Consider the following 12,766-nt stretch of genomic DNA (forward strand, 5'->3'; position numbering starts at 1 on the left):
CCCTTTAATATTTTGACTCCGCCTCTTTACTTGCCCCAATAAAATGCCTCAATGTGTTTGATCACGTGTCAATAAAGCTATTGGAGCTGCTGTTGTTGGACTGCCTTTTTTTGTCACCAGATTTGGTATTTCACTAGTGCTTAAGATGGATACTATGCACAACTCCTTTGGGAGCTCCTTACAATGTATATCTGTCTATAACTCTCTGGGAACAATCATTTCTCTTTCCTCCTTCTAAATCATAATTTTTGATTAGATTCCCTTGATTACTTAGACTGCTTAGAGCATATCTGAGCACCACATCTTAAGAAGGATATATTTCCTTAGAGGTTGTAGGTTTCCAAAAATGATTGCTGTACTCCTGTGGTTAAGTTATTCAAGGAGATTATAAAATTAGGCATATTTTCTCTCGAATTTATTAAGGTAAGGGGTGATCTGATTGAAGAGACAGAATAGAAAAAGATAAACCATTTCCAATGGTTGGAGATTCTTGTAAAATTGGGGTAGGCCATTCAAGAGATGTCAGTAAGCACTCAACACACAAAAGCTGGTAGACGTTTGCAACTCACTTTCAGAAACGGTAGATGATGCTATGCCAGTTTTTAGTTTTAAATCTGAGGTAAATTAAACTTTTTTTGTTGAGAATAACTATTCTGGGGCATGTGCCAAAGGCGGGCCAATCGAGCGAGGACACAGATCAGCCCGTGATCTCTTTGCATCGCGAAACACGACTCGAGAGCCTGAATGGCCGATTCTTCTACCTAACTGCGGACCCATTATCATCGAAATGCCGAGAAAATTAGACTTTTCATGCCTAGGGAAAAAAAATGACTCCACAACGCGAGCAGATGATCAAAACGCTGTAAAGAACCTGCCACGGGCTGTGGTTGTTCAAGAAGGTGGCCCAGCACGCAGCACAAGTTGCGATGGGCAATAAATGTCATCGATGCCCACACCTCAAGAATGATATTTACGAAAAGTAGGTTGTGGAAAAGCATGTGCCTGCACCGTCTTTTCATTGCATCCTGCATTTATCTAGCACTTCATTTTGCTGACGGGTTACTGCTGCGCAACTGCCGCCGCCTCCTCCCGTTGCTAGGAGACAGCTTTGCCGCAAAAAAGGTGAGCCTGCTCTCGCGATAATAGATTTCACAGCTACACGTCGGGGAAGGCGTGGCCTGCCTGGCGTCCGATCACGTGGTGACGTGCCTCGTGCGTTTTGTTCAGTAATTCAGTCATGATTTTTTGTCCCTCTCAGTAAATACATTAATTGCCAAGATCAACAGAAAAGATCTCAGCCTGCCGCTGTTTTTTTTCTGTCCCTCCTCGTCATCACGAAACGTCTATTTGTTCCGTTGGTCGCGAGAGGCGTCCGGTCGTCCCGCCTTCTACGGATCGGCCGTCCAATGATCAGGCGGCGCCGTCCGCCCGCCCCGTTCTGATTGGGCAGTCCTGCTGTCTATCACACAGTACGCGCCGGCACGACGTTTTCAGGTTTGATTGAGCAGTGCGGCATCATCGTTTTTTTTCATTTCTCCTCCCAATCCCCCCTCCCTTTCTTTCGCCTTCAAGTAAATGTGCCGTGCGTCTCTCATATAATATCCATTCTATCAAAACCCGCGTTTTAACTTTTCTCCCTACTTCTCTGTGCGAGAGCGGGGAAAGGAAACCGAATTCGGGATTGATCGATTGCTCCTTTCCTCTCCCCTTCTCCCCCCCTCCTCCATGAGGCGGTTGGGTACAACCTAACTCGCTACCGCCTCCTGAACCCGCGCACCTCCCCCTTCTGATTGGCCCGCGCCGCGGGGAGCTGGTCGGTGATTGGAAAACAGTTCTGTCGATCACACACTGGACGGGGTTTGGTCGCACGGTGCGGTGCGGCCTGGGTTTTGCTCCGGTTTGTTGTCATGTTCGCTGGTGGATTTCCACTAAGGGCTCTGACATTCTGATGGTGCAGCAGCGACCGGGCCGTTCACCTTAGGAAGATGATCATAGAGAATCTGGACGCTTTCAGATCTTGGTTATCAAGGGCCCTGGATCCTATGTGAGTATTACTGTGCTCCTTCGAATCTATCTGGTACTTTTTTTCCCCCCTGTTGGCATGGAGGTAAAATATATATTCTGAAGGGGGCGGGGACTTTTACACTTTTCAGGCCTTCAGGCTGCCTCATGAGCCAGGCTCGTCAGGCCACACGCTAAGATTAGGATCTGTCACCGGAATTAAAATGAGGCAAATCAACGTAATCTATCAATGTTTGCCTCGGTAGACTGCTTTTGGGATGTGTTAACTCTTTGGAAGCACTCCGTTGCTTTTATGAATCCAAAATCCAGAACGAGGGGCCCTTCACTTTTAGCGATTTTAGGAGATTTGCTTGTAAAGAGTGAAACAAGAAAATTTACTGGGCATAAAGGTTTAATTTGACATGATGTACCGACCTTATGCTTTGGGTTTTCATTCTCAAACTCCGAGCAAACTTTCAGAGTATCTCCTCGAAGTGCAACATCTCGCTGAAGTTTGGTGGATGAGCAAACAAAATTATGCGTTTGTTGATTGTTTAATTTTCAAACCTTTATGTGGAAAGCAAAAGAATATGTTATACAATTAGTTGACCAGTAATGATGAACAGTAATCAGGAACAACACCATCAATTATCAACAGTAATTATTAACTTTTTTGATCAGGTATTAGTGGAATGTGAGCTTCTGACCATCAGTATGCATCGTATAATCAGTGTGACTAACATAGGTTATCTAATTACTTTTCCTGATTTTTTTTTGTGGGGACTGATGTGCTTAAATTGGCTGCCATGTCTATCTGCAGAGTAACATCTTCCAGCTATCACTATCTACACTTCTGGGTTACATGAGCATAAGTCCATGTCAAACCTCAACTGGGAGAGTACTTCTGTCTCTCCCACCCTTTCAAATGACTTCAAGTGACTGAGAGTCGTATCATATTTTGAGGAGTAAAAGTAACTTCTCCATTCCTCTGTATTCTCTCTATCAACCATTATAAATATATGGGTAAAACAAGGACTATAGATGCTGGAAACCAGAGTCTAGATTAGAGTGATGCTGGAAAAGCACAGCAGGTCAGGCAGCATGCGAGGAGCAGGAAAATCGATGTTTCGGGCAAAAGCCCTTCATCAGGAATACATTGTAAATATATGTCTACTATTCATTGACCTATCCAAGCTACTTTATACTAAATTAAATTTCATCTCTTCCACAGAAAATAGCCCCAGAAATAGCCTTCTCAGTTGCAATATACCATACCAGAGCTGTTAAATTCTGATGGAGCACAGATTGTGTTTACTTACAGCGGTTAGACTTTGATGTTAAAAGAATGAGGACATCTTAAATGTAGATCCACAGCATTAAAAAAAAATCCCTTCTGTGAACTGATCTAATGATACTATCATAAAACAGAAAATCATCAAACTTTCTGTGAATTCTGCTATTGTAGAGTCCCAAATCTGTCCTTGTTCACAAAAAAGGCTTTTGAGTTCAATGAAAAGTCTAAAAATGTGTTGACAGCATAACACTTCAAATATCATAATCTCATCTGTAATTCTGATGCGAAAATGAGTAATTTTCCATCTTAAGATTTATTTGCTATTATCTATTAATAACTTGAAGCACAGTTTAGGATAATGGATAAAATTCTAATGTGGGGGTGGTGGGGTCGCAAAATTGATCAAGTTTAAAAAATTGAAACTAAGAATCTTGAAGGTGGAACATGAAACATGTAAAACTTAGTTGAATCTGACTAAATTTCACTTACTCGTTGGAGATTGTTCTTTCTCCATTCATGACAACTTGTGTTGCTGCTTTACATTCTTCTGCAACTGGCTTTCCAGAGGATTTTATTTTCTGGAAAGAGTACTGGGTGCAGCTGAGGCCTTTTTTTTTAATTTTACCCAATACTACATTGTTCTAGTCAAGTTTTCTCCATACCCTTGTGCAAGCAATAATTTCAACATCAGGTAATTCTTTTTGGTGTAGGGCCACATCCTGAATTTATTTGTTTTTAAAATTAAATCCTGTTATGGCAAAATCAAATGTGTAAATTCCAGGTAGGTTTAGGATTTTATTATTTATAAAATTTTTATCTGGATACTAATGCCTTCTTGTCAGTCTCTCGAAGTCACTCTTGGTCGACATTTTTACTAAATGAAGACTGGTTTATTCAAGAATGTTTGTGCTAAAGTAGTAACAAAAAGAAATTATTGGAAATTACAATCTGGCAGTATCTATGCAGAAAGAAGCTGAAAGAACAAGTTAATAAGCTTTTGCCTTAGTTTGTGGAGAGTGTGCAAAGCATATTTACATTATTGTAAGGCCTTTCACAACTGTAAGCCATTCCAAAGTGCTGTACAGCTTATCCACAACAAGAAATGTTATTATTGGTGTAATGTAGGAAATGTGACCAACAGTTTTGCACAGCCAGATCACACAAAAAACAGTGATGAAAACCAGATAATCTGTTTCAGCAATGCTGATTGGTATTGCTAAATATTGGTCAGAGTGCTGAGGAGAACTTTGCTATTCTATGAAATTGCGTTGTGAATCTTTTGTTTTTTTTGCCCAGGAAACACATCCCCTAAAATCTTTGCCAGTGCAGCATTCTCTCAGGACAGCACTGAAAGGTCAATCTCGATTTTTGAAAGCAGGGCTTCAGTCAGTGAGTTTATTTGAGTAAGCATGCTGCCAACTGAGCCACAGCTGCTACCCCCCCCTCAACCATTGCTATTACTAGATAGGAACCTGGAATCAGAATTATACTAGTTGTTTCTGTGCAGTGCACTCCTGATGACAGCAACAAACAGTTAAAAAAAATCTTCATTGCCTGGTTCTTCGGGCAATCAGGTATCTGTAATGTCTGATTATTAACTTTTCTGCCCTTTTTATGGGAAAAGTGATAAACACACCAGAAAATGACATATTTTCCATTTAATTTGCTATCATTGCTGCTGTTGTTTCTATAGACCAGAATAAAGGAATGGAAGATCTAGAAATCAAAATTACATCACATTTGAGGTAATGAGAAAAAAGCTATGAAGGAAAAGTATAGTCACTAGCTCCTTTCAAGTATTTATTATGGATCGCTTGAGGTGTTGGTGGTTCTAACAAAACATTATATTTTTTAGTGCACAATAGATTGCAATGGTCCTGACTGCAGTTATTTCAAACTGTGACTTTAATGGAAGGGCTGAGGTGTGGAGGGAGTGAAGGAGAGAAGTACAGAGTGTTGTAGCAGAAAAAGCTTGATCGTTGTTACTTCAACTGCTCCCTCAATTAGTTATTTTCTTTTTTTGCAAGAGGAAATTAGATTCAGCTTCTTTTTAGAAAGTGAACCACTAGAATGATGCTTTGATTAATTACTTACATTTGATACCCATAAATTGATAGTTTTAAAGCAGGGTTGAAAATTGAGTGTGGGTCTCTAAACTGTACTGTTATCTCTCCTTGTAGTTGGAGGAATGTGGAGCAAGGTATTGGGGAGATCTGAAGGCAAGCTGTTTTAAAAAGCCAGAAAACAAAACTTTTGATTAAATAAAACAGTTGGTTCAGCATCCAGCATGATTGGGATTTAAAAAGTCAATTTTGGCACATTGGCAAGTTCTATTCATCACCTAGTTTGTCTTTTGTGCATGGTGAAAAAAATATATAAGTAATAAATGTGTAATAGGTAATATTTATCTGTAGAAATTATAGATCTAGGAGTGATAGTAGTACTTATAGCCACAAAAACCGAAATTGCTGGAAAAGCTCAGCAGGTCTGGCAGTATCTGTGAAGAGAATTCAGTGTTAACATTTCTGGTCAAATGATCTTTCCTCAGAACAGTCATCGAGTCATATAACACAGAAGCAGATCCTTAAGACCAACTCATCAATGCTGATCAGGTTTCCTAAGCTAAACTAGTCCCATTTCCCAGTGTTTGACCCATATCCCTCTAGGTTGTTCCTATTCATAAACCTGTCCAAAAGTCTCTTGTAACTGTACTTGCCTCTACCACTTGCTCTGGCAGCTCATGCCATATACATTCCCCTCTCACGAGAAAACCATATCTTCTGGTTTTGAACTCTCCTACCCTAGGGAAAAGACCTTTGCTATTCACTTTATCTATGCCTATCATGATTTTATAAACCTCTATAAGGGCAGGGGAAAAAGGTCCCAGCCTATCCAGCCTCTCTTGATAACTCAAACCATCCAGTCCCAGTAGCATCCTTGTCAATCTTTTCTGCATCCTTTCCAATTTAATACTTGTAGAGGGATGACACTACTCCTGGCCTAGGTTGTTTACTAAGACTCTCAATCATCCTTATGACTGAGGACATAATTACAGTTGCCAGACAGTGGGAAATAACTGGGACTGTTAGCAGAAATTATATTGTAATTGTTTTTGGAATGATATTTTTACACTGTTTGGCCTCGTTAATACTTACGCTTATGCATTAGGTACTGCTCAATACTGTGCTTTCTGTTTGAAAAGGTGCAAATATTAGCTACAGTTTTATAAGAAGGTGTGCTTAGGAATCAAGGGATAATGAATTTAGGGATAGACAAGATAAGCAAGTCTTCAGTATGACAAGTTTCACATTTCTTCTGTGCAGCTAGTAAAGGTTCAGTTTCATAAGTTCCAGATGTTCTGTTTGTGAATTCAGTCTTCTCATCCTTTCCCTGAAAATGTCATCACTAAAAGGTATTGAGTTTCTTTACAGAATACAGATGTCCCCAATTTCACAGCATAACTGTTTAACTTCTAGCTGAATTTCCAACATTATGCAGTCAATATCATTGCAAAGTGCTTTCTTTTAAAACAGTACAACTATCCCAACTTTCTGTTGAAATTCTCACCCCCTGACTCTGCTGCCACCACCACCATAATCATCAATTCCATTCTCTCAGTTGCTTTTCCTGTTAGATAGGAATGCATAAAGGAAAGTCAAGGAAAGAGAATGGTGATGCTGCAGAAAACATTGTTGCATTAAGTTTAAAATGTGCAATTGTTTCAAGGTACTAGAAATAATTAAGCGAGAGAGTATTTGAGAATAACAATCTCTGATGCAAGCTTAATCACTGGGCAGCTGTGACACCTATGCATCCAATATGTTTTTGTGATTTGGACAATCTACAGAGGCATCTCAAAGCACTGGAGAATTACCCCAGTGATATTTGGAGGATCTGACAAATATCTGATGGTAACCCAGCAGCTCTCAAGTAAGCTTGCCCAGCACAAAGTGCTCATCACTCACAACAAGTTCTGTTAGGGAGGATGTCATGTTTATGCCTGACTTCAGATTTCTAAAGGACCTGCTCTTCACTGAACTCAGCAACTGGAGAAGCTAGTAAGACAACAGAAAAGCTTTAAGATATTTTCTTAGCATTCTGATGAGGTTAGACATTCCTATCAACTTGTGTACATCCCCAGCTTGTGACCAATCAAAATAGAGAAGGTTCATTTTGGAAGTCACCAGACGCACAAAAGAAACTTCAATACAAATGTGTAGAGGTAAAGTCAAGACATTCATGAGGATGCGCAAACCTTCAAACACCCTCTCTATTCAACTCTTAAGAAATAATTGCCTAATATATTGCTTAATTATAATAGCCGAGCAGATCATTCATTCGAGTCATCAGCCTCGAATCACCAACCCTTCACAGTAGAATGGAAGCAAATTATCTTGATCCTGAGTGATTGCCTAAGGCAGAAAGGTGCATTTATCTCAAACTGTTAGTGTATTGGAAGATATATGTTTCGTTTGGCACCCTTAAATCTAGATGAAACTGATTTGGAGATGCCGGTGTTGGACTGGGGTGTACAAAGTTTAAAAATCACACAACACCAGGCTATAGTCCAATAGGTTTAATTGGAAGCACACTAGCTTTTGGAGCGATGCTCCTTCATCAGGTGATAGTAACGATCGAGCCCTCCACTATCACCTGATGAAGGAGCGTCGCTCTGAAAGCTAGTGTGCTTCCAATTAAATCTGTTGGACTATAACCTGGTGTTGTGTGATTTTTAACTAGATGAAACTGTACCTTGATAAGTATGTTTGACAGATGTGGCCTAAATTATGAGTCCTATGATTGGAGTGGCCTTCATACTGCGTTGTCTTTGGTTTGGTGAGTGTGTCAACAACTGAGCCAAGATAATAGCTATATAGACTTCTTTGGTTATGTCATGATATGCTTTTGTTTCTTAGTACTCATTTTGCTGACTGTGTTCTTTTTTTCTAATGACTTGGCCCTCATTTTTGTGAAACAATTATTCAAGTGTGGGTTCTTGTGTTTTTAAAAAATCAAACACCAGCTTTTTCCCAGTTTACTTGGGGTTGACATTTCTTTCTCCTAGGCTCCATTAAAATTTTTTTATTTGTCCAAATTTGCATGTCTGTTTTTCCATCCTTAAGTCTTCATATCTCCTTTTATGTCCAAACTGTATAACCTATTTGCTGTCTTTGTGGCAGAAACAATTCATGTTTTTTTCACGTTGCCTTCTGATGATCTTTAAGGAAATTAAGATTCTTGCAGCTCCTTTTTATTGACACTGTGAATTCAAGTGGTGTGTGTGATTGAGTGTGCTGGAGTCAACTTTTTTTCCCTGCAAAAACAAATGCTATTGTGACATCAGAGCAATAGCCACAGAAGCCAGTTGGCTACCTCCTCTCTCAACCAAAACTGACCAAACATTTTCCAAGAATTATCTTGTTGATATAGAAAATGGAAAGTCCTGTGAATACAATTTTTCAAATCATTGGTATTGCCTGAACTGTGCTGATTCCTGTATGGTCTGACTGACATTGGTAGAGACACTGAATTCTTCCTGAGCCTTCATTTAGCCTTTTTAAACTTGGAATGCCCTTGAATAATTAAAATGGGAAAGATTTATGTTTTGCAAAGTTACTTGATCTCTGTGTGGATAAGTGTTTAATGAACTCTTTCAGGATATGATGGTTAGATTTTAAGATTTGAAGAAAATGATTGTCATTTTTGATGAAGTTATGCCGAAGTGCATTTGAATAAAGAAATAGATTATTTAATTTGCATCTTTTTTAATAATTATTTTCAAGGAAAATTTTGGAAATATTGGCAGAAAGCTAAACTCCTTTATAATTGGCATACAGAAAAGAGAAATCTGCGATTTCAGAAATTTTTCACAAGGAGCACATTAGTACTGTACCATATCTCTAATGGAAGGCTCATTATACTTGGCTGAACTCCTGATTCGGCATGGCTAGTTTGATTAAATGTTGCTGATAAACTCCATTTCCTTGTTTATTTTGTGGTGAGGAGGAACCTGTATTCCATAATATTTGATAAGTACACCATATTAATAAAGGTTTGATGTTTTCACTACAATTTTGGTCACATGATACACAAGTTAAGCAATGTGACTGCTGCAAGGCCTGTGAAGGCTACTGTCTACAATTCTAGACAGGACATGCTTAGCATAGATCAAATCTTACCTTTTTTGAGCTCTGATTTATGTAAAAACTTGGAATATTGACCTTTTCACTGGTTACTTTCTGCAACTGTTGGGCACAAAGTGACATTTCAACTTTAAAAAAATGCGGTTAGAGGCACTTGCTTTTCTTTTTTGAATAGTTGTCCAGAGCTTGAACATTGAAAAATAGACACATTTGATTTTCCTTTTATTCATGGTATTACAAATTGTCCTGAGTGCAAGATTAAAATCTTCGACAATATGTGATTTCCTTGCTGTAAGGAAAAACACTTCATAATATATAGAAACAGAAAACAGGAGTATGCGTTCAGTCCTTTGTGCCTGCATAGCCATTCAACATGATCATCCTGCTCAGTACTCGGTTCTCACCCCTCTCCTCCCATATACCCTTTAATCCCTTTAGTCCCAATAACTCAATCAGTTTCCTCCTTGAAATCATTTGATTAGATTAGATTAGATTACTTACAGTGTGGAAACAGGCCCTTCGGCCCAACAAGTCCACACCGACCCGCCGAAGCGCAACCCATACCCCTACATTTACCCCTTACTTAACACTACGGGCAATTTAGCATGGCCAATTCACCTGACCCGCACATCTTTGGACTGTGGGAGGAAACCGGAGCACCCGGAGGAAACCCACGCAGACACTGGGAGAACGTGCAAACTCCACACAGTCAGTCACCTGAGGCGGGAATTGAACCCAGGTCCCTGGTGCTGTGAGGCAGCAGTGCTAACCACTGTGCCACCGTGCCGCCCGGTGTTTTGCCTCAACTGTTCTCTATGGCAGAGAACTCCACAGGCTCACCACTATCTAGGTGAAGAAATGTCTCCTCATCTCGGTCCTAAATGGCCTACCCTGTATTTTTTAGACTGTGATCCCTAGTTCTGACTTCTTGGCCATCAGGAACATTCTTTCTGTGGTTACCTTGTCTAACCATGGAGCCATGCAATGTGGAGACTGGCTCTTTGGCCCAATTTGTGCATGCTGACAACTGAGACTGGAAGGCCCAAGCAAACAAGGAGAGGCCTGATGACCTGCAGATCCCGCTGCCCAGACACAGGAGACCGCCCTCACAGAGGTCTACAAAATCATCAGGGGCACAGACCAGGCAAATTGCCAAACCAGGCCCTCCTGCCCCCCTCCACCAGAGCAGGATAATCCAAAATCAGAAGGTGCAGATTCAAGACGAGAGGGGAAAGAACGAAAGTCCTGCTGGAATTTGAGGTTTCACCCCTGCCCCATTATTCTTCTGAACTCCAGTGAATATAGTCTTTACCAATCTCAGACTTCAGTCCTGCCATCCCTGGAATCAGTCTGGTCAACCTTCATTGCATTCCCACAGTACTTCTGCTAAGTAGTCCAAAACTGCACAGCCTGTCAGGCAGCACCCGAGGAGCAAGAGTGGCAATCAGAGCTTATGCTCGAAACTTTAAACATTGCTGATGAAGACCTTATGCTCAAAATGTTGACTCTTCTGCTCCTCAGACGCTGCCTGACTGGCTGTGCTGTTCCACCGCCATTTTTTTAGACTGTGATCTCCAGTATCTGCAACCCTCACTTTCTACTAGACCAAAACTGCATGCATTTTCTCAGGTGTGGTCTCAACAAGGTCTGTACAATTGCAGCAAGACATCCCTGCTTCTGTACTGATCCTCTTGCGATGAAGCCCAGCGAATACCTTTTGTCAGCTTCACAGACCGCTGCACCTGCATGCATTCTTTCAGCAACTGAGGTATGGGGACACCCATTGGATGGGAGCCATTGCCCTAAGCTAATGTAACAACTCTTAACAGTGAGTTAATTAAAGGTTTTCTGGAAGTCATTTTTTTCATAGAACAGGTGAACATAAATGCCGTATTATTTTGTGCCTCGGATAAGGAGCAATATTTTCGAATATTGCAGAAGATCTTTTGAGTTGCTGAATGCGACGTGAAGGGATCCCTGTATGGCATTCTAGCATTTATTCCGATATTTCTGTCATTTATTTTATTCGCAGTTCTGGCAACAATCATTTTTTAAAAATGTAGTTTGTTTTATTCTTTTGAAATCTTGTGTGTTGATGCCCATTTGAAATGGACTGGCTTTTTGTTCAAATAATATTAGACTGATTTTTCAAGATTTTGAAGATTGTATGTACTCTACCTTTATGAATGAAATTCTAATAAGAATTGGAATCTTTGATTCTGAAAACAATATTCCAAAACCTAATTCAATAAAAAAGAGCAACTTGTATCACATCTAAAGAGTAGAAAACATCTGAGATGCTTCAAATGTGTCTTTGTTACTAAAGTTTGGTGTTATTTTCTGTAATTGTGTGTTGATTTCATTGTACACTTGAATGCTAGAAATCTTTTTCAGGTTAGGTTCTGCAGTTAGGAAGCCTGCACAAAACTTGGAAAGAAGTTTTGAATAAATATGGTTGGAGACTCTGAAGTAAGAGCCTTATGATTGGTTTTATGGAAGATTTGAGAAACTGATTCATCAGTGATGTTACATGACATTTATTAATTCAATTGGATAAAGCTATTGTTTATTTTTAAAAAAGACATGAAATGTATTGCATAATGTTTATTCTCCTACGGTTGGGTTGTGTATCTTTAAGGTTTAAATGTCTAATTGATAGCTATCTGTATGCATTCTTTCACTTTTGACATTTATTTGTTCATTCCTTCCATGAAGATTGAGATTGTTCCGAGGTTAATTTTATCTGCAAACTTGGATTGAATGTGCTTGTCATCTTCAGACTGCATATATACATACTCACAAGTCTCCTACACTGATGTTTATGTCAGGTAATCCAAATAATACATGCATAAGCTTATGGTGGTTTGGAACTTGCTCTCTATGGCATGGTGCAGGTTGCCTTGTAATGAAGACGGTACCAAATGTTCGCAAATGTAGGCATTAGAGCAGCTGTGGTGACTGCAGGCAGATGGCTAGGCACCTTGTCCAGTAGTGAGGTGTTAGGAATGTCGTATTTTATACTTTTGTACATTTAAACAGTTCAATTAATGCCAAGATGCAAATTTGCTGGAGGCTTAGAAGGCTGTTCATTGGAATTTCTACCTGGGTTCCAGACAAAAATTATTTACTTCATATGGGGATGAGCTGTGAGAGAGGCAAAAGTCTATAGAAAGTCATTTTAGTTTTGGATTACAGGATTCCTAAGATAACACTGAAACTTTCATGACACAAGTTAGACTGCAGCCAACTGAAAGACATCAAGCAGTAGATCGAGGCACTTCAAACTTTATTAACATACAGGACATGGATGGGAGTTTCCATTCAGATC

General features: G+C 39.8%; 1 protein-coding gene across 3 annotated transcripts in view; it reads left to right on the forward strand.

Moving 5' to 3' along the window:
* Positions 1–1,426: 1,426 nt before the first annotated feature.
* Positions 1,427–12,766, forward strand: part of rbm27 (RNA binding motif protein 27) — a 152,205-nt gene continuing 140,865 nt past the window's right edge. For 2 of the 3 annotated variants that reach the window (XR_009645550.1, XM_060837361.1), the window contains exon 1: positions 1,467–2,044. Coding sequence is in view for 2 of the 3 variants with exons in the window: in XM_060837361.1 (XP_060693344.1) it covers positions 1,986–2,044 (59 nt within the window). In the remaining variant the exon portion in view is untranslated. Of the gene's footprint in view, positions 2,045–12,766 lie in introns of all 3 variants that reach the window. The other variant, XM_060837360.1, reaches the window with a different exon arrangement.

This window comes from Hemiscyllium ocellatum, chromosome 16 (assembly GCF_020745735.1).
Source record: "Hemiscyllium ocellatum isolate sHemOce1 chromosome 16, sHemOce1.pat.X.cur, whole genome shotgun sequence".
Classification (NCBI taxonomy): domain Eukaryota; kingdom Metazoa; phylum Chordata; class Chondrichthyes; order Orectolobiformes; family Hemiscylliidae; genus Hemiscyllium; species Hemiscyllium ocellatum.